The sequence below is a fragment of the Panthera tigris genome, chromosome D3, assembly GCF_018350195.1.
Source record: "Panthera tigris isolate Pti1 chromosome D3, P.tigris_Pti1_mat1.1, whole genome shotgun sequence".
NCBI classification, from domain to species: domain Eukaryota; kingdom Metazoa; phylum Chordata; class Mammalia; order Carnivora; family Felidae; genus Panthera; species Panthera tigris.
In genome coordinates, this window is record NC_056671.1 from 32170341 (window position 1) to 32192340 (window position 22000).

Genomic DNA, 22000 nt, shown 5'->3' on the forward strand with positions numbered 1-22000 from the left:
GGTGGAGGTGGTCAGGCAGGGCTGGGGGCAGCCCGAGGCTTGGTAGTCCGCGCCGTTTGAAAGCAACAGTTGAGAGCCGCAGCCGCAGCCGCCGCCGCAGCCGCCGCCTCGGCTCCCTCCCAGCCCGGCCTGACGCGGCGTCGCGCCCCCCGGGAGCTACGCGAGGCCGGCGGTCGCGCCGGCTCTGCTCAGCCGCGTCTGGCACTCTGGGGCTGGCCGGGGAGCGCCCGAGGCGGGGAGAAGCGCGGTGAGGCGCTGGCCCCAGCATGTCGCTGCCTCCGGAGAAAGCCTCGGAGCTGAAGCAGCTCATCCACCAGCAGCTGAGCAAGGTGAGGGCCGCGGGCGCCGGGCGAGACCGGGCCTCTCCGCCCGCCTTTGGTCCTGAGCGCCCGACCTGGCATCCCGAGGCCCGACCGACGGCGGCGCCTGTTTGCCGGGGACACGAGCGCAGGCTCTGGGGCGCAGAGCACTGCTGGGCCGTCTCCGGGTGTCCAGCCGGGGCAGCTCTCTAGCCTCGCCGAAAGACAACAATGCCGGCAAGTGCTAGTGAGTTTGAGGTGACGGAACGTGGGAGAGTGATAGCACAGCTGTGAGAACGAAGCATTCATCCCGCGGTTTCTGGAGATCAGATCGAGTACAAGTTGTGTTTGGAGCAGGTGTATATTCAGAGGTCTGGAATTGGAATTGCTTTAAGGGTGAAACTTGTGTCTTTCAAGTTGAACCAAATTAGCAATTCTTAAAGAAGTCATGAAAGGGAAGTTACTGAAGGACTTGCAACGAAAAGCGTTTGTGATGTTTCGAAGCTCAAGGAGAACATTGTTGAGGTGCTCAACTGAATGCAGTAATCTGAAATAATAAAAGCTACGGTTTATTGTACACTTGCCAGGCTTTCTGCTCAGTGTTCAGCATTTTTTGGCTAAGCCTCACAATATGGTCTTGGCAGGGCATTATTTTTTTCCAGATTCATAAAGGGTGAATAAGTTAACTCAGGGTCACGTCTAATAAGCAGACTTTGAGCTTCTCCAGGTTTGTATTCTTTTGATTATACAACAATTCTCTTTCAAAAGGTCTGCTTTGGTTGAGTGTTATTTGTGGGGAACTGATAACAAAGGTAGCAGATAACCAGCAGAAATTATTCCTAGAATTTGTACTAAAAAAAAAAAAAAATCATCCTAAATTTTTTTTTGGTTTTCTTCCTTTTAAAAATCTTAACCTTTATTCTTATTGAATTCTGGTAACAATTTTACATTTACTATTATCTTGAGAAGCCTTCCTGAATTTTATCTATCTACTCTCCCATCATTTTTTTTTCCTTTGGGTGTTTTAGAAAGAAATTAGCTGATTGGCAATGTTTGATGACTTTGTAATGTAAATGGTAATTCAAGTTTTCTACGTAGATGGATGTCCATGGCAGAATAAGAGAAATCCTTGCTGAGACAATACGGGAAGAATTGGCACCTGATCAACAACAGTTATCAACTGAAGATTTGATCAAAGCCCTTAGACGTCGGGGAATCATTGATGATGTGATGAAAGAACTTAATTTTGTTACTGTGAGTAATCTTTTAGGGAAAAGATTTTGAGAGTATGTTCTCATGCTTAATGCCACTTATAGGGTCCATATTTGGGGCCTCTTTTTAGGAAAACCACTTTAAAATGAGACAATTTGGGAGTGGCTGGCTGGCTCAGTCGGTAGAGCATGCAACTCTTGTGGTTTGGAGTCTCACATTGGGTATAGAGATTTCTTAAAAAGTAAAATCTTTAAATAAACTTTAAAACATTAAATAAATGAAATAAAATGTTAAAAAAATGAATAAGATCATTTTACCTAATACTATCTTTACTTCAAATATAAGCTAACTCTACCCTTGAAAAGTAGCAAGTAGGATTATGTATTAGTGAGATTGGAGTTACATACCATATTGCTCTCTCTACAGAATTTTCTGTTGTTACTCTCTAGTTCTGTAACTTTAAGTATACATATTTTAGTTAAATTAGGTCACCATAACCTAGTTCTTTTTCACTAGTATTGTTCTATAACGTTTTTGATTAGGCATATTTTTTTAATACATTCTTTTGGAACTCCATTGTCTGTGATTAACAAATTATCAATTTCTTTAAAAAAATGATTGCGTAAGAACCTTCAAATCTCTTCATACAAATAGGTCAGTAATGGGATGATAGTCTCTCAGTGCACAAATTAGTAAGTAGGCCTTTTGAAAATGAGGCAATAATGAGAAACTGTGACCTCAATATCTGGGTATTATAATGTAAAAATTGGATGGACTGCATAATACATCAGGGAATAATTTTTTAATACAGCCTCTTTTTTTGGTTTTTGAGGTTTATTAACCCATTTGTTTAAAAATTGACCCAGTAACAGCTTCTGCTATGTGAATGTCATTTCCTTGTTAAAATTAGTTCATGGTGGAATCATAAGGCAAATGTTAGGTTTAGAAAAAGTTTACCCTTGTTTAAGAATTTGTTTTTAGCATTCTGTGGACATTGGTTGAAGGCTGTTTAATTACTTATCAAACTTTAGGAGTGACCAGTAACACCACCTTTTTTGCAGACTTTTCATTATTTTAATTATGTAATTATTTAATTAGGCTGGGAAAAGTTTCCTTGAGGGGGCTTTATACTATTTAATTAGTTCCATTGTTGCCATTCCCTTGCTTAGTTATATTTTTTGTTTTCTAATTTTTTTTCATTTTTTTCTGCCTTTCTAGGACAGTGTTGATCAAGAACTCCCTTCCTCTCCAAAACAACCTGTTTGTTTCACTGATAGACAATCAACCTTGTTAAAAAAAAGTATGTGTATTTCTTTTTAACATTGATTTCATTTTGGATAGTACTACATATTGATGTGCTGTAGTGTTTGGTATTTGGTAGAAAACATTTTTTCTTTCTGGAATGAAATACTAATATTTTTATGATTAATCATCCAAAAAAACTTAGATTCTGTTTTGCATGAAGTGTGTATTATGTCAGAAGATTTAACATGTAGCAGAGTGGAAGCAAAAACAGGATCACCTGTTGCTCATGTTTTAATAATGTATTTTATAAACACTGTACAGTCTTTTAATGGTAATTACTTAATAAGTATACTTGCTGAGCTGATATTTGTCTGAGTTTGTGGAGGTGAAGGAGTGTTGGATAAGCAACTAAAAAGTAGATTTCTTAAGCATTGGCTCTGACTCCTTTCTAGCTGGGAGAGAGTAGCCAGCATATAAACTCAGATAAAAATATTTTATTATGTATCTATTCTTCCCTGGTTGCAAATGGTCCTGGTATACAGTAAATGTGTTACTTTTTTTTTATTTAGTCTTTGATTTTATTTCTGTCAAGTTATTATTTCCTATTGTCTTGATCACATTCCTTAAGTTATTTGGCAGTTTCCTCATATATATTGCTACACTTTACAGCTAATATTGATCCAACACGGAGGTATCTTTACCTTCAGGTTTTGGGTGGAAAAGCTTTCTTGGAACATCTACAAGAACCTGAGCCTTTACCGGGACAAGTTTGTTCAACCTTTACTTTATGTTTACATTTTCGAAACCAACGTTTTCGTTCTAAACCTGTTCCATGTGCCTGTGAACCAGATTTTCATGATGGCTTTTTACTTGAAGTACACAGAGAAAGCTTGGGTAAGAAGCAGTAATAACTTGTCATTTAATTGAGTAAATCTTTGTTAGGTTTTATTGCAGAACAACCATAAGACTTTTGCTGTAATGAGAGATTTAAAATGAGTAAATCTCCCTAGGTGTTTTTTTCTCCCCTCTTTTTTATAAAATCTACTTCCACCTGCCTTTCTTACTTTATTTTCTACTTAGTTTTCCTTGAAGATTATTTTTTTACTGCTTTAATGGTTGCTTCTTTTGTAATAAACACTTAAATGCCTATTCGGTGCATTATACAATACTAGGCAAGTGCTGAGGATATATTGGAGGATGAGTCATGATTCTACTCATTTATAAAAGATGGCTAGATTTATGATGTTACATAACTTTCAAAAATAAAAAAAGTTTAGATGGGAATCTATAATTCTCATAATTTTAAAGTTGTGATAGTTGATTCTTATAATTATTTTACATAGCTTCTGTAAATGTATTTTATGTTTTGGTTAGCAAACTTAGCAAAGTTACAGAATTATACCTTTAGAATTTTAGATTACCTAAGATGGTTAATACACTACGAAAAAAATTTTTTTCCCCTCGTGAAAAATGTTGCCTTAATTAGGCTGTTAATGGCTTCACATGCTGGCTCCAGGGTGCCAATCTTTCAGTTTTGTGTAGATAATACAGTGATTATTTCTGGAGGTTTAGGGATAAAGGTAGTTTAGGGGTTAATGTTGACATATTTGAAGGCTTTTTATTATGGTAGATTTTAGTTAAGTGCTTTTTATTTTTTTTTAAGTTTATCTTATTTATTTTTGAGAGAGAGTGTGTGTGTGCACACAGGGGTGGGGCAGAGAGAAAGGCAGACAGAATCCCAAGCAGGCTCTGTGCTGTGAATGCAGAGCTTGATGTGGGCCGCAAATTCATGAACCGAGAGATCATGACCCAAACTGATATCAAGAGTTGGACGCTCAACTGAGCCACCCAGGCGTCCCTAGTTAAGTACTTTTAAAGAACAGACTTATCTCTTAGGGATGAAAAACCCTGATATGCATTGAGTAACTAGATGACTCATCACAATTATTCTAGTTTTCTCAAAAGTTAGTGACAAATTTGGGATAGTACTTTTTTTATAATTTGTTGCATACTTTCTGAGGCATTACTGAATTATTTCATTTGGTTTTATGTAAGCTTATTATTAGTATTCTTTGCAATAGAACTGTTCTACGTTGACCATAATGGAATATGTAATGTGGTGCATTTGTTTGGTTTATGTTGCCAGGTGATGGAACTAGAATGGCTGATTCAACAACAATGTTATCAATAAGCGATCCAGTTCATATGGTGCTAATCAAAACAGACATATTTGGTGAGACTACTTTAGTAGCATCCTATTTTCTTGAATGGCGATCAGTTTTGGGCTCAGAAAATGGAGTGACCAGTCTTACTGTGGAACTTATGGGTGTAGGTATGATAACTAATCACTGTTACCTTTTTGTAACCAGTTTGTTTGTAAATACATTTTATGTTTTCTGAATGCCTTTATAACCCAAGAAGGAAACATGTAAAAATTTCATTAGAATTACAGTTGGACTCCAGTATTATAGTCTTAGGAAATGTCTTGAAGTGTGCTATGACTATAGAACTTCACAGTCAATCTGACCTTGTCTTAAGGAAAAAAATTTTTATGGGAAATGAATAGAGAAATTTTGATAGCTTTTTTCTCCTCTCCATATCGATCTGATAATATGTAAGGCTGTAAAGAAAATTAAGATATTTCACACACATGCATGCATGCATACGCAAAAATCTTATAGTTCAGCACACTCCAATGTTCAGTGCATCCCCATTAGTACTAGTGTCTTCCTACAGCAGTAATTCAGATGTGGAGTTGATATTCTTCCATCCGATTACATGTGGGAGTGTGGGACTCAAAGAGGTGTTAACTTGCTCATTGACAGGATCAGTGAGTGAATAGTACTCTTTGAGGACAGAGGTGGTACCTGTCTTACCATTGTCTCCTTGGACTCTTTCGTACTTCTTGATGTGTAATACATACTGTATTTGCTAATAACAGTGAAAAACAAAATGAAATTGCCAGTATTTTATGCATAACCTGTAAGGGAATTAGTTTGGTATTGAAACTAAGTCACAGAATCAAACCTGGCTTGTGGACAGTATAGCTTTAGTACTTTAGATTTTGGTAAGTCAGACCCAGAATGTGTTTTTCCTTAAATAGAAAGTAGGGGAAAAAAATTTATGTGGGATATTTATTTTCAAAAGAGATACCCATTATTTGTCTTCAAATATAGGCCTAACATGATTATCATAATAATGACCAAGAAACAAGTGATTCACCAGTGAAATAGTAAATAGTTCTGGTATAAAGTGTATTTGTTTTCTGATTCCTTAAATCCAAGCAAGGATTGAAAATTTGTACTCACATGTGATGTGAAAAATGGGAAGAAATAAATGGGAATTACTTTGGATGACAAAGAGTATAAATATTTTCTGAGAGAGGAGATTTCAACAGTTGTTTTGACTTTGTTTTTAATGTAAATGTGGTTGGCATACATTTAATGAGATTAAAAATTAAGAATCCCAAATCAATTAGATCCCAAAAGTCCCTTAAAATGTGATTAGGAAGGCCAGAAAATAGGTAATCTTATAATTAGATAAAGGCCTTTGTGAAAAATAAAAACTAATTTGATCTGGCTCAAATAATATGAATATTAAAGGTGATGTTGAATATTACCTATTTCATGTAAGTGGAAACACAAAATTCTTAAAATTATTTTGGTTGGACTTTGGTTGACTAAGTATACATAGTCTTGAAACCTCTGAAGTTCTAAATATTTATATTTATAGGCACAGAATCAAAAGTTTCTGTGGGAATTTTAAATATAAAACTTGAGATGTACCCACCACTCAATCAAACATTATCTCAAGAAGTAGTGAACACACAGGTAAATAATTCTGAATTTCTTTTCTTTGTGTATTTGTTTTTGTAGTTGTATATTTACCTGTTGATCCTAGACAGTGCTTTCTTAGAAAATTATCATTTATTAGTTTTAAGCAAGAGAATGACAATATGATTATTAAAAAATTTTTGTCTTGGGAGAAAAAAGATCACTGGCTAATATATGTAGACCAGATTGTAGACAGGGTATGCAGAAACAGGGAAGTCAGGGGCTTCTGGGTGGCTCAGTTGAGTGCCAACTCTTGGTTTTGGCTCAGGTCATCTCATACTTGAGATGGAGCCCCGCGTCGGGCTCTACACTGACTTGGAATTCTCTCTCCTTCTCTCTCTACCCCTCCCAGCTGGTACACACACGTGTGTGTATGTGCACATTCACATGCTCTCTCTCAAAGAAAAATTAAACTGGGAAGTCAGGGGCTCTTACAAATGATGACGATGATGGTGGTTTAGATTAGGGTAGTGGTAGAGATGGGGAGCAGTATGTAGAATTGTTACAGTATTTAATTAAGGAGAAGAAATAGAAATTGAAAAAATATATTTTTTAAATTTCAAGCTTGCTTTGGAACGTCAGAAAACTGCAGAGAAAGAACGATTATTTCTTGTATATGCTAAGCAGTGGTGGAGAGAATATTTGCAGATTCGACCCTCACACAACTCCCGGCTGGTTAAGATTTTTGCACAGGTTTGTAAATTGCACTGGGAAAGGTTCACATCTGTATTTGAGATTTACTGTTGTATATGTAAATTTCATATATATGTAAATTTCATGTATGTAAATTTCATATATGTATAAAGTTGAATTTGTAAAATGTATTTATTCCAGACAAATGGAAGTTTATTTGTAAAAATAGAATGCTGATTTTGTGATACTCTCTTTTACTAAGTAGGTGAATAACATAACATAATCTTTGTTTTAATTTGGTTTTCATTTTCAATTCCTTTTTAAAACCTTTTTTAATGTATTTGATTTAAAACAGATGAAAACCCATTTTGTTTAACTTGGAGTGTGTCCCTGACTGATACTTAGTACTAAATGATTAACTACTAGGATACTTTGTGGTATTAGTTTTCATGTGTAGAATTGGGGCTTTGGGCATATATGCTTAGACATATATGTTGTTAGGGTATTTTTTTAAAGACAGTGTTACATATAATAATTCTATTTAGCCAATACATCTGAGCCAGTGACTAGTCATATTTAACTGCATCATTTCAATTGTATATCTCTGCCTCTTTTTTCTTGTATCCCATGCCCATTTTCTCTCATTAACAAATCAGCATAAAATTTATGATCAGATCCTTAATTTGTGTAATTCTGAGAAACCATTCAAATGTTTTATATGTATTCAGTGTTTTATAGATGCTTTTATATGAGTATAGTATGGTGTTATTTTGAGTAACATATCGCAAATCCTGTGCATTTGTCTAGCTTTACCCTGGGATGGGCTAAGAGTGGTTCAATTTCTAGATGAGGAGCTTAGGAATGGGAGAGCCTAGTTGATGAGTGGTGGAAATGAGGGAAAAGGTTTCTCACTTTCTGATCACATTGTCTGTACATTGTTTGGGCAGGTGAGGTGGCAGTGATGTCAGGATGGGGTGGAGAGAAACCAGTCAAAATATAACTGGCTCTTTACTGTCTATTTAGTCTGAGGTGAGATTCATTGCCATGTGGAATCTGGGACCAGAAGAAGACTGGGTGGGTGAGGAAGTGGATCAAAGAAATGACAAATGAAAGAGGAGGAGGAAGAGGTTGAGATATGCAGTTAAGCAAATCAGGGAATGGGGATTTTCATACAGAAAATATTACTTAAACAAGTTCTCATCTCTTAAAATTCATTGTAAGAATATTTGAACCACGTAGGTCATTAGTTTCATGGTAACCATATGAGACTGTCAATTTGTCAGGCATTGCCACTTTTGTAAAAATAAGCAGTATAAGGGATAAAGGAATGAAGAATCTTTCCTAAGATCAAACAGCAACTCAGTCTTGGAGACTTTATTAAGTTGCACTTTTGCCTAGTGCTTTTTTAGTTTGATGGGACCACCTCTCTCTATATAGAGAGAGTAAATAAACTGTTTATCTTACTGCTATTCCCCAGAAGTGTTTTTTGCTGCTGCTTTCTATATTTGATTAGATAGGAAATTAAGGAGCACCAGTTACTTAAGGCAGTCAATCCAATCACAAAAACTATAGTTTTAAACAAAAGAATATTATTATATAATATAATTAAATTATATTTATATATAACATAATATATAATATTAAATTATACATGGTCTGAAAATGAATTTCCATTGCTTTCAGACACAAGAAGAAATAGTTTATAACAGTACTATCCTTCTGGAGTGATGGAAATGTTCTCTGCTGTCCAGTATGGTAGCCATTGTGCTATTGAGCATGCAGAATGTGGTCGATGCAATAAAGAACTGAATTTTAAATCTTACTTAATTTTAATTAAAATTTAAATAGCCACATAGGGTTGGTGGCATTCTTAGTGGAAATTCTTAATTCTTAGTGGACAGTGCAGGTTTAGAAGCTGAAATATTGAAATTTTCAAGACGTTTAGTTTATGGGGACATTTATAGGAAATATTGCTGTAATGAAACATAGGATATATTTGTATTCTAAGCTGCTACTATTGATGATTGATTTAGGGCAAATGCATCCACTTTTTAGGTGCTCATGCCTTCCCTATTAGTGGAGTTGTAAGAATAGGACTAAATGGCTTACTCAGTTAATTACCTTTATCCTAACCAAACATCTGTGGAATCCTCAGAGTCATTACATTTAATAATCATTGTACTTTTTCTCCCTCCCTTGCTTGTTTTGCTACAGTACAATAGTAATTCACTTAATCATAGCTTTTAAATTTTCTAGTGCAAGAAATTTTTAAAAAGTTATAGAAGTTGATCTTTGAGGCCATTAAATTTTAGGAAAATGTTATAAATCACTTGAGGATTGAGATTATCTTTTTAATGTTGAGATTGTGATTTCAGGACTTAATATTCTCATACTACACTAGATTAACAATAATACTGAGTTAATGAGTTAACGTAAAAGAAATCCAAGTAGTTTTCTACTTGTCTCTAAAATTAGAATCATGATTTTCTGTTTTAAAAATGAGTACCTTGTGGGGTGCCTGGGTGGCTCATTTAGTTGAGAGTCAGACTCTTAGTTTTGGCTCAGGTCATGATCTCAGAGTTTGTGGGATTGAGTCCCATGTGGGGCTCTGTGCTGACAGTACAGAGCCTGCTTAGGATTCTCTGTCTCTCTGTCTCCACTCTCTGTGCCCCCCCCACCCCCACGTGCACGCTTGTTCTCTCTCTCAAAATAAATAAACATTAAAAAAAAAATGAGTACCTTGAAATACCCTATGCTTAAATCTCCTTCCTTTTCCTGTCTCTCTTCCTTATTTTCCTTATCTGTCTTTGGTTCTTCATTCTATTTGAGGTTTTGTTTTGTTTCAACTGATCCCTTCATTCTGTCTCTTTCTGATTCCTAAGATAGCATGGGGGAGATGGAGACTTAGAGACTACCATGGATGTGTTTGAGCCAGGCGGTACAGTGGGGTGGGAGAGGACAGGGAAAAAAATCAGTGCCTTTTAGAGTTGAGGACCATACTTGTGAGTGAAATCATAACATTTTGCTCTGCATCATATAAGAATTCATGGACTTTCTCATTATAATTAAATGAAAATGATAGGATTTTTTTTTTTATTGCTAAAGTATGAGATTATATTGGAGAAGTGATGTTTTTGTGGTGTAGAAAAGACATCTATAGTTCCGATAATTCGAACAGATGATGTTTCTGTTGGCTGAGTTAGGTCTTATTTCTGAGGAGCCTTGCCATAATAGAGAGTGTTGTCTTTGAATTTTGAATAGAAAGTAGACCTTTGACTTTGTCATCTCAGTAATCAAGAAGTAAGGGAAATGTGGACTTTTATAATATTAACTCTAAAAGCATAGTGGTAGACAGTCATCAGAGACTTTTGTATGCACTCTAGCTCTTTAGCTCAACTCCTAGGATATATTCTGTATTTGAAATGTAAGATGTTTTTCTAAAACGATTTTCAAAACTCTGCTTTGTTGACTTGGTTAACAAATCATTGTTTCCTGTGGATCTCCAAGTGTAATGGAAACAAACAAAATGAGCTATGATAATTTGTTGTTGTGTCAGTAAATCAGAAAAGCTATTGTTTGAATACATAGTATTAAATTCTGTATGATAATATGAAAGAATAGTTTGGCTTAGAGCCCCTCTCCATCCCCTGCCCACTTGCCTATTCTGTTTTCAGAGGAGTTCTTTTTTTTTTTTTTTTTTTTTTTTTTAGTTTTATTGAAGGATACTTGACGCATATAATTGTATATATTTAAAGTGCATGACATAATGACTTGATATACATATATGTTGTGGAATTACTACCAAAATTAAGATAATGAACATATCCATCACCTCACATAGTTAACTCTTCTTTTGTGCAGTGAGGATGCTCAAGGTCTATTCTCAGCAACGTTCAAGTTTACTGTATTAACTACTCATCATGCTGTACATTAGATCGTCAGAACTTACTCTTCTTGTAACTAAAAATTTGTACCCTTTAGCCTACATCTCCCCTATCCCTCCCTCTTCCCAACCATTCTATTCTCTATTTCTTGAAATGAACCTTTGATTTGTTTTGTTTTGTTTTAAGGTTCTACATGTAAGTGACAACCACCATACAAGATTTGTCTTTCTCTGTTTGGCTTATTTCATTTGGCATAATACTCTTCAGATATGTCCATGTTGTCATAAATAGCAGGATCTCCTTTTTTATAGCTGAACGATACTCTGTTGTATATGTAATATCACATTTTCTTTACTGATTCATCCATTAAAGGAAATTTCAGTTGTTTCCATACCTTGGATATTGTGAGTGATGCTGCAATGAACATGGATGTGCAGATATCTCTTTGAGATACTGATTTCAGTTGCTTCAGATATATATCCAGTAGTGAGATTGCTGAATCACGAGAGTTCAAGTTCTTATTGTCACAAGCTTTGGAGTCAGACAGCTCAGGGTTTAAATCCCAGCTCTATTCCATAACACCTGTAGCTTCAGTTTCTTCATTTATAAAATGAAAACAGTAAGAGATGTTAAGAGGACTAAAAGAAAAATTACATGCACAGCATTCAATAAGTGGTGGTGTCCAGAATTCTTTTATCCCACATTAATATGTTCTAAGAAAGTGTTAAAATTGGGGATGATTAATCTGTCATTACAGTGTTTTCCTCTCTTCCCCCAGGATGAAAATGGGATAAATAGACCAGTCTGTTCCTATATTAAACCACTTCGAGCTGGGAGGCTTTTGGATACTCCAAGGCAAGCAGCAAGATTTGTTAATGTCCTTGGTTATGAAAGAGCCCCGGTTATTGGAGGAGGAGGTAAACAGGAACAGTGGTGCACTCTGCTGGCCTTTCTCTGTAGAAACAAGGTATCCTACATATGTAATAGAATTGAAAACCAGTACATCTTCGTTATGTGAATTTATTGCATTTGAAAATAATTAACTTAGAAAAATGGATATATTGTCCGTTTGAACTAGTCAGAATCTTTTGTTTTCAATACATAAAGAAAAACCTTGGCATCTTTATTTTCTTGTATAGCTTCTTATTTAGTGTAATATGATTTTTGTGAGGTAGAGACAAGTAGTATAGTGTCAGAAATTAAGATATAGAGGTAAATTAAACAGTGAATTAGAGATGGCGCTGGGACCAGAACAGCGGTCTTTCTAGTACTATTCATGTGTTAAAATCTACTTAGATGATACATTTTTTTAAAAGAGAAAATGGCAGTACAAAGTGAATATGGAAAAAAGTCTTGGATTGCATGGTACTGTGTTTAGTTTCAAATATAAGTATGTATTTAAGAATTTGTGTAGGGGTTTCTGTGTGGCTTAGTCAGTTGAGCGTCTGAGTTCATCTCAGGTCATGATCTCGCAGTTCATGGGTTCAAATCTGACGTTGGGCTCTGTTCTGACAGCATGGAGCCTGGGGCTTGCTTCTGATTCTGTGTCTTCCTCTCTCTCTGCCCCTCCCCCACTCATGCTGTGTCTCTCTCTTTCTCTCTCTTTCTCAAAAGTAAACATTACAATTTTTTTTTAAAAAGACACATTGTTGATTTTTATTTTAAAAAATTATGTAAGTTTATTGATGTTAAATGAATTGATTTCAGTAAACTAATTTTATAGATTGTGTGTGGTATTTCCTAATCTGTGTTCTAAAAATTTTGATAATATAAAAATAAGAGCATCTTTAGCATTCCAGTTCTACCAAAACAGAAGAAAAGAAATTTCTTTATTGTTTTGAAATAATTTTGTTTAGTTTGATGTTGTATAAATAGTATGAGTATTCATTCACAAGGCAAAGCTTATCCAGTAGAACCTATTTAGAATAGAGATTGATTTGTCAGAAGGATTTTACCTTAAAAACAATTGAAAACTTAAACATTATAAAAAAAATTATTTTGATTTATTCTCAAGCTGTGGTTTCCAAAAGTTGTGTTTATGGATTTTAGCTTTTTAACTTCAAATATAGTAGGAATGGTACATACTTAAAATTATTATGTAAAAAATGCTTTTGCAAAGCAAATAATCATCCCTTTGATTCACTATTATGTTCACCTTAGTTTGTTTAAAGAGAAAGAATATCTTAAAATTAGAATCTTGAAAATTATTGAAAAAGTTATTCTTGCACAAATAGCAGCATTACAAGAGTAAAGGTGCAATTTCACATATAATTCTATTGCTGGTTTTTCATTTCTTCTTGTATTTTTATATTTTTCTCCTGTGTATTTGTCATTCTTTCTATAATTATAATTGAGATATAAATAAAATTTTGTGCCCTACTTTATAATTTAACATTATGCTATGAACATTTTTCCATGTGTTGCTATAATTTTTATGATCTCCATTTTAAAATGGTTGTTCGTATAAGGTTTTCTTTAGTTGACATACAAAATCTACTTAACTATTTTGCCATTGTAGGAATTGTTTCTCTTGGCTACAGTAGGCTTGCTTCCAATTTTTTGATGTTCTTGTGAGTAAATTTTTCATTGAATATCTTTGGGAGTATTATTTTTCCTTTGAAATTTTTAAACTATAAAATCTCAGTATAGAAATTGGGTGTAAAAGGTTGGATATTATATTTTTCAAAAGTCAATTAATGATTTTAAAATGCTATTGGTTTTAGTATAGTTAATAAAAAAAACAGCAGTGCACGGGCACCTGGGTGGCTCAGTTGGTTGAGCCGCTGACTTCGGCTCAGGTCATGATCTCACAGCTTGTGAGTTCAAGCCCCACGTTAGGCTCTGTGCTGACACTCGGAGCCTGGAGCCTGCTTTGGATTCTGTGTCTCCCTCTCTCTCTCTCTGCCCCTCCCCCACTCACACTCTGTCTCTCTCTCTCTCTCTCTCTCTCTCTTTCAAAAAATAAATAAACATTAAAAAAAAATCAGTGCAGGGCCACTAATACAAAATTTGGGGGGAAAGAAATCATCCCCCATGCTAACCCTGAACTTGTTATTTTTGCTTTTGTATATTAATTACCCACAGTCCTACACTTAAATACATATCTTAATATAATTGCATCCTTACTGTTTAATATTTTGATTTTTTTATAGAATATAAGATATATTCTATTTTTGTGGTTTTCATAACATTTTTAAGATTTGAAAGTAATAAAACATTGTCAAAGAAAATTTAGAAAATAGAAGGGAAAATTATATATAATCTACCATAATTATTGCCACTGTTGGCATTCTGTTCTCTCATTTTTCCTAGTATTTATTGCCTTAAGATGATTACATATGGATACTGTAACTCATTGTTTTGAGTATTTTCCCATGTATTTACATTTCTCAGTGTATCATTTGTCATCTTGTCTGTTCATGTCCTTTAGCTAATCATCTTTAAAATCTTGCTGCATTTCTATGTTTTATGAGTTTTTATAAACTTTTGATATGAATGCTCTCTTTTTAAAAAAAAATTTTTTTTTAGTGTTTATTTATTTTAGAGAGACAGAGGGCGAGCAGGGGAGGGACAAAGAGAGAGGGAGACACAGAATCCAAAGTGGGCTTCAGGCTCTGAACTGTCAGCACAGAGCCCAATGTGGGGCTCAGACTTCTGAACCATGAACCATGAGATCATGACCTGAGCTGAAGTCAGATGCTTAACCTGCTGAGCCACCCAGGCAGGCACCCCTGAAAGCCCTCTCTTAAAGTATACATGTTATGACTATCAGGTTTGTGAGCACTGACTGTGTAAAATAATTTAGGGTCTTCTAAAATTAGTGTATTTTGTCCCCCCCCCCCACCATTGTTTCAGCTTAACACTAGACTTATGATTAAAAGTGAAAAAATTAATATTCCCTTTTATTATAATTTCGTATTTGAATATTTGATGAGGAAACAATGTGAAGGAATAAATACTTAAATTTATTTCATTTTCTAGGGTGACTGTGAAGATCATGCTAATCTTCTGTGCAGTCTTCTTCTTGGATATGGATTAGAAGCCTTTGTGTGTGTTGGGACTAAGGCAAAAGGAATACCTCATGCATGGGTTATGACCTGTGGAACTGATGGAACTGTCACTTTTTGGGAGAGTTTAACGGGACACAGGTTTGTCAACTCAGCTTACAAGGATATTAAAATGAAGATGCATATGTTTTAAATTATAAGTTCTTTGTTTATATTGGTGGTACCCAAAGGCCTATACCGATAATTTTTATTATTGGATCCTTTTTGATGACTATGTAAAAAATTACTATAGTTAAAAAGCTGTTAAATTTGAAGAAAATTCATATACCTAGAATATTCTTTACCAACATGATTTTGGTAAAAAAATAAAAAAAAAAAAAAATTACATTTTACTTTCAATTGTGTAATTGGGATACTCTTTTTCTGATGTTTTTCCCCAAGCCTAAAAATAAGCTCAGGTTGTAAATCATGATTTCTTTTGAAAATTTGGTGTCACCAACTCCACATTGGTAAATCCACTGTATACTTTTTTTTTAGTTTTTCTGTCATCATATTTTTTAGAGTTCTGTGCTCCCTCCTTGCTAGGATCATTTCTTTCCTTAACTTCCCCATAGCACTTTCAGTTTTCATTATTCCTGTCTGGCTATTCTCAATTTTCCTTTATCTTGTCTTTAAATGTTGGAGTTCTTAAAGGCTCAGCCCTGGGCCGTCTTCTTCTTTTTCTGAATTTTTCCCTGGTTGATAATCATTTTGGTTAGTTATGCCTAATAATATGTAGCTAAATTATTTTAATTGTATTATCTGAGATGAATGTTTTTGATCTTAATGATTATACATAGAATATATTCTCATGTTAAAGTAGAGTTGATTAAAAAAAATTTTTTAATGTTTATTATTTATTTTTGAGAGAGAGAGACAGAGCAGGAGTGGGGAAGGGGCAGAGAGAGAGGGACACACAGAATCTGAAGCAAGCTCCAGGCTCTGAGCTGTCAGCACAGAGCCTGATGCGAGGCTGGAACCTACGAACCGTGAAATCATGACCTGAGCCAAAGTCAAATGCTTAGCCAACTGAGCCACCAAGTGCCCCCCGAGTGGAGTTGATTTTTATATCATACTGTGTGCCATACAATTACTGTAGATAGAGTAAATGTAGAAATATAAGAAGGAAAAACAAATATTAAACTCTAGTCTTGGGAAATAGTTATGGCCTTAAGTGTTCAAATAATTTTCTTTCTCAATAAGATGCTGCCTTCTTAATTTTTAAGTTCTTATTATATAAAATTATGATTTACTTCTTTTAGGTATATCCACAAACCTGTCAATCCTGATGAATCTCCAGTTGCTGAACAGCCCAAGCCATTGTACCCATATCGAACAATTGGTTGTGTTTTCAATCATCAGATGTTCCTGGGAAATTGTCAGCCCTCTGACTCAGTAGAAATATGTGTGTTTGATTTGAATGATGAATCCAAATGGAAACCCATGAGTGAAGAAGCAATCAAATCTGTGTGTGCCCCAGGAGCTACAACATCCCTTCCTCCCTTTCCCCCTCTATGTGCATCTACAATTGATGCTTCAGTAACAAGTAATGAAATAGAAATGCAGCTAAGGCTACTAGTGTCAGAACACAGAAAGGTAATTAATACTGAACTTAGTAGTTTCATGCATTTTTTGTCAGTTGTTTATGTATTTAACAATTTTGGGAGGGGTGCAGGTGGGATAGTACAGTCACTTTTATACCTGAACAAAGCAAATTTAACAAAGCAAAGGGCAGCAGAGTTCCTGCCCTTAAGAAGCTTATAGTTTTGAGAGTCAAGAGAGTTAAGTTCTGAGACTCAGAAATTTCCAAATATACCAATACTTGTACTTGTACTGTTTTTTCTTTTTAAGTTTATTTTGAGAGAGATGGAATCCCAAGCAGGCTCCATGCTGTCAGTGCACAGCCCTGATGCTGGACTTTATCTCAGGAACCGTGAGACCGAGAGTTCTTGACCTGAGCTGAAATCAAGTCACTTAACTGACTGAGCCACCTAGCACTCCACCAATACTTTTAAAATTTATTATTTCCTTCTAGAAATAAAGAGTGGTGAACTAGTTCAGATTTTGTTAAATACTACTGTTTTTATTTCTTTTTTGTGAAGTACTTATTCGTATTATTCTCTATTGAAAATATTGGGTTATAATTTTTTATATTCATTTTTTCCAGGTTAGTTTTGTTTGTTTTTTTTCTTCCTATTACACTAACTTAGGTAGATGTAAAATTACATCCTTCTAGCTTTAATTTGCATTTTCCTGATTACTTATGAGGTCAAACCTCTTTATTAGCCATTTTGATTTCTTTTGTAAAGTACATTAAAGAAGACATAAAAAGCATTAATCATAAAAGATTAGTGTATTTTAAGAATTTTTGTTCATTAAAATAAACCAGTCAGAGGCTGAAAAGAGCAGTACTGGAATGGGAAAAGTTATTTGCAACACATATAACCGATAAAGGACTAGAATCTCAGAAAATTTATTTCTAATTCACCTTTTGATGAATCCTGTTTTCTGTGTTTCTTGAGGCCATCGAAGACAAACTGATAGATATGTGTTCTGGGCTCCAGTTACTATTAGCTTTGGCCTCTAAAATCTGCCATACTTACTTGCTAATTCATCAAAGCATTTAAAAGTATTTTGGAAAATATTTAGTCTGGCATTTGTAGTTCTCAGCAATAGGTTGCTCAAGGATCTAGTTCACTATACCGCTGGGAATGAGAGCCCCTCATTACTGCCCCTTTCCCTCCATCACTCATACTTAGGAAAAGTATAAAAAAGCTAAGCATACTAAGAACATTTTAATTTTCTTAGGTTTTGTTTACAAACAAAACCAGTATTTTATTACATTATAAGAATTTGAATAGAGAAAGAAAACAGGGGTGCCTGAGTGGCTTGGTTGGTTAAGCGTCTGACTCTTGATCTCAGCTCAGGTCACGATCTCACAGTTCACCACCCACCTCGGGCTCTGTACTGACAGTGCAGAGCCTGCTTGGGATTCTGTCTGTTCCTCTCTCAGTCCCTTCCCTGCTTGCATGGTCTCTGTCTCAAAATAAGTAAGCTTAAAAAAATTATTCTTTGTTATTATTTTCTTTAAGTTTATTTGATTTATTTTGAGAGAGAGCGCATGCACGTGAGCAGGGGAGAGGCAGAGAGAGGTAAAGAGAGAATCCCAAGCAGTCTCTGCACAGACAGCCCTGACCCAGGGCTCGATCCCACAACTTTGGGATCACGACCTGAGCCAAAACCAAGAATCAGACACTTAGCCAACTGAGCCATCCAGGCACCCCCTCCAAAAAGTTTAAAAAATTAAAAAAAAAAAAACAAAAAACTGAGCTAGATACCAGTGTTGATCACTAAGTTAGTAGTGCCTGTAAATCAGCAAGTGAGATTTGCTTTTGCTGCTGGAAATAGATGGATGATACTGGACCTTTGAAGTCACTTGGAACCAGTAAAAACCTTGAATGCAAAATCAAGAAATGCTAGAGATTTATTATATCAAAATATTTAGAATTTTGAGAAGTTTTTTATGTTTATAACAGTGTTTTTAAAATGTCATGTGTCTGAATATCTGTAGTTTCTCTGATGTATATAAATGAAATCATAATTGCCTTCAACATTCCATAGAAACATGTTTTAAACTCCCTGAGGGCCTATAGCATGTCTTTTTCATCTTTTTATCTCTTTACAGTATAAAAGTTAGTGTTTTTTTTAAGAGTTAATGCTCAATAAATACTTGAGTTTATACGTGCAATTCATTTGTTGATTTTTCTCCCCTACTACAGTTAAATTTATGTTGGAGCTCTCAAATTAAGCAGATTCAATCGTATTATTTAAAGTCAAATAAAATGTGATCTCAGAATTCAGTGATACCATGTTTTTCATAGTAGGACTATTCCACATGGTCTTTTCTAGTGGATATTAAGGAAGTATAGGATTTTGGAGCCTTTACTAAGACTATTGTATTGAAAATTTTTTGTTGGGGGTACCTGGGGAGCTCAGTCAGTTAAGCTTATCTGACTCTTGATTTCACCTCAGGTCATGATCTCGTGGTTGTGAGATTGAGCCCCTTGTCAGGCTCTGCGCTGACAGCATGGATCCTGCTTGAGATTCTCTCTCTGCCCTGTCTCTCTCTCTCTCTGTCTCTCTCTCTCTCTCTCAAAATAAATAAATAAACTTAAAAAGAAAAAACATTTTTTTCCTCTAAGAAGTAAAACCAGATGCCTATAGTTCCTTTTATTTTTTATTTGCATGTGTCTTTATAATAGTTACTAGAAAGTTTAAAAAATTATGACAGGTTTTAAGAATTTTCTCTTGGCATATGTTAAAATAGTCAACAATTAACAATTGGTTTCTAAATAGTGTATTTCACCTTTTCTTTTTTTCTTTTGTCTTTTGATTGCTATAGGATCTTGGTCTCACCACTGTTTGGGAAGACCAGCTTTCCTATCTCTTATCACCAGCTTTGGCTTCTTATGAATTTGAGCGTACAACAAGTATATCTGCAGGCAATGAAGAATTTCAAGATGCCATAAGGAGGGCTGTACCTGATGGTCACACATTTAAAGGGTTCCCAATACATTTTGTATATAGAAATGCAAGGCGTGCATTTGCCACATGTCTTCGGTGAATGAATTTTCGAATTCATAAATGTTATTATTGGCTTAGCAGTTTCAGCAATCTGTTAGTCTGGTTTTTTAGGAATGATTTTAGAATCACATAATGAAATTCTATAATGATTTATTTTCCTTGCCACAGATTGTGAGTCTGAAATGTAGCTCTAGGTAGTTGGATAATTTTCCCATTGATTTTGGTGCAATATTAGTTGAAGATTTCTGATCTTTTCTAGTGTAATTTTTTAAATTTATACACTGTGAGGAAATGTTCTATAATTCGGATAGCTTAACCAAAATTACAGGGCTGTTGGTAGCAGAGACAGGATTTTTAAAAATTATTTTAAATGCTGACTTACTTGGAAAAAAGTAAAACCTATGTTCACTTCTTAATTGAATAAATCTTCTTTCTTCTGTAGGTCTCCTTTCTGTGAAGAAATAATCTGTTGCCGTGGAGACCAGGTGCGACTGGCAGTTCGTGTCCGAGTGTTTACTTACCCTGAATCTGCATGTGCTGTTTGGATCATGTTTGCTTGTAAATATCGCTCAGTATTATAGGACTAACATTTCTGTAAGAATATACCTGTGTTTTATTGGAATTTTACACATTGTACATTACTAGCTGTTTAGAGGTTCATTATTTTAAAAATCACATTCTGGCTTGGATGTCATATTTTACTATTGTATATACCTGACTGAAAATGTTTGAAAAAAATCATGTATGTATTTAAAAATTAAGAATGAAAAACTTGTATAAATCTGAGTGGAATTTAGTATAAATTAAGTGTTTATTTTATTTTAATAAATGCTACTTTGTTTACAGGTATTCAGTAGTTTAAATATGAATATAAAATTTACCCAGTTTTCTTTGCATTAACAGGCAATCAGAGAGATACTTATTTGTCTGAGGGTTTGAGCCATAGTAAAGTCAATATGGAACATTATTTTTCATAGCTTAAATGGGATTATTTTATATAAATAGAAATTAATCTCACAACAGATTTATTTATTAGGTGAAAATACATCTTGATGAATTATCACTTTAGTGGTTTACCCATGGCTATAGGGATATTTATGACTTTCCAGGGATTTATGGGAGGACTTTGATGCAAGAGCAGGAAAAACTAATACCCGAAAACATAAATATTAATAATAAAAAAAACTCACAGAAAAGTACATGAATAATTTATAAGTATTTGATTGAATCATCATAAAAATGAATTGAGTATTTTAGAAAAAATTTATCATACTCTTTTTTTATGATACTGATAAAGTATTTTCTATAATTAATTTTTTTTAATTTATTTTTTTAAGAGACAGAGTGCAAGCAGGGGAGGGGCAGAGAGAGGGAGGGCAGAGAACAAGCAGGCTCCAGGCTCTGAGTTGTTAGCACAGAGCCCGACGCAGGGCTCAAACTCATGATCTCTGAGATCATGACCTGAGCCAAAGTCGGACACTTAACCAACTGAGCCACCCAGGTGCCCTTGTTTTCTATAATTAATATTTGCAGTCTGTTGCTGATTTTCTGTAGTCAAAGGATCCATTATTAGCCTCTTCATGGATTCCATCTTATGAACCCACATTTGTTTTTCTTTCTTCCCTTTTTTCATTGTGATAAAAACATCAGTGTATATGTAACTACTCTAAATGGGAGAATCATGTGAGGCCACTGAAAAATAAGCATATGTAAGGGACTTCCTTCTGATACTTGTTTTAAAATCGAGCAAGCCTTTTTTTATATATAAATTTTTTTTAATGTTTATTTATTTTTGAGAGATAGAGACAGTGCAAGCAGGGGAGGGGCAGAGAGAGAGGGAGACACAGAATCCAAAGCAGGCTCTAGGCTCTGAGCTGTCAGCACAGAGCCCAACGTGGGGCTTGAACTCATCAACTGCAAGATCATGATCTGAACCAAAGTTAGATGCTTAACTGAGCCACCCAGGTGCCCCTAAAATTGAGCAAGGTTTTAAGAGAGCAACAGTGAACATTAAAAAAGCTATAGCAGTTTCACTTTTTGTAATAAACTGCATGATGTGGTAGCTATGACTGTCCATTCAGCACCTCTGTGCACAGTTCTTGATTCAGTTGCTTTATCCATTGGTCTTCTTAAGAAAGCACCTGTGCAAGTTTTTCTTTTCATCACTTTACCTCACCATTGCAAAGAAAATGATTTAATGTTTTTTAAAAAAATTAAAATCTAGAGATAGCCTAAAATTTACCTTTTATTTTTATATATGGTAT

At 34.9% G+C, this 22000-nt stretch overlaps 1 protein-coding gene across 6 annotated transcripts in view; it reads left to right on the forward strand.

Annotated features, from left to right (window-relative positions):
* Positions 1–121: 121 nt before the first annotated feature.
* The window catches only part of CEP76 (centrosomal protein 76), a 41016-nt gene continuing 19137 nt past the window's right edge, over positions 122–22000 (forward strand). For 2 of the 6 annotated variants that reach the window (XR_006209701.1, XM_042961455.1), the window contains exons 1-12: positions 122–329; positions 1398–1553; positions 2730–2811; positions 3426–3650; positions 4903–5088; positions 6489–6586; positions 7154–7282; positions 11885–12073; positions 15088–15254; positions 16415–16748; positions 19555–19772; positions 20179–20221. Coding sequence is in view for 5 of the 6 variants with exons in the window: in XM_042961455.1 (XP_042817389.1) it covers positions 267–329; positions 1398–1553; positions 2730–2811; positions 3426–3650; positions 4903–5088; positions 6489–6586; positions 7154–7282; positions 11885–12073; positions 15088–15254; positions 16415–16748; positions 19555–19772; positions 20179–20221 (1890 nt within the window). In the remaining variant the exon portion in view is untranslated. The other 4 variants (XM_042961454.1, XM_042961453.1, XM_007085892.3 and 1 more) reach the window with 4 other exon arrangements.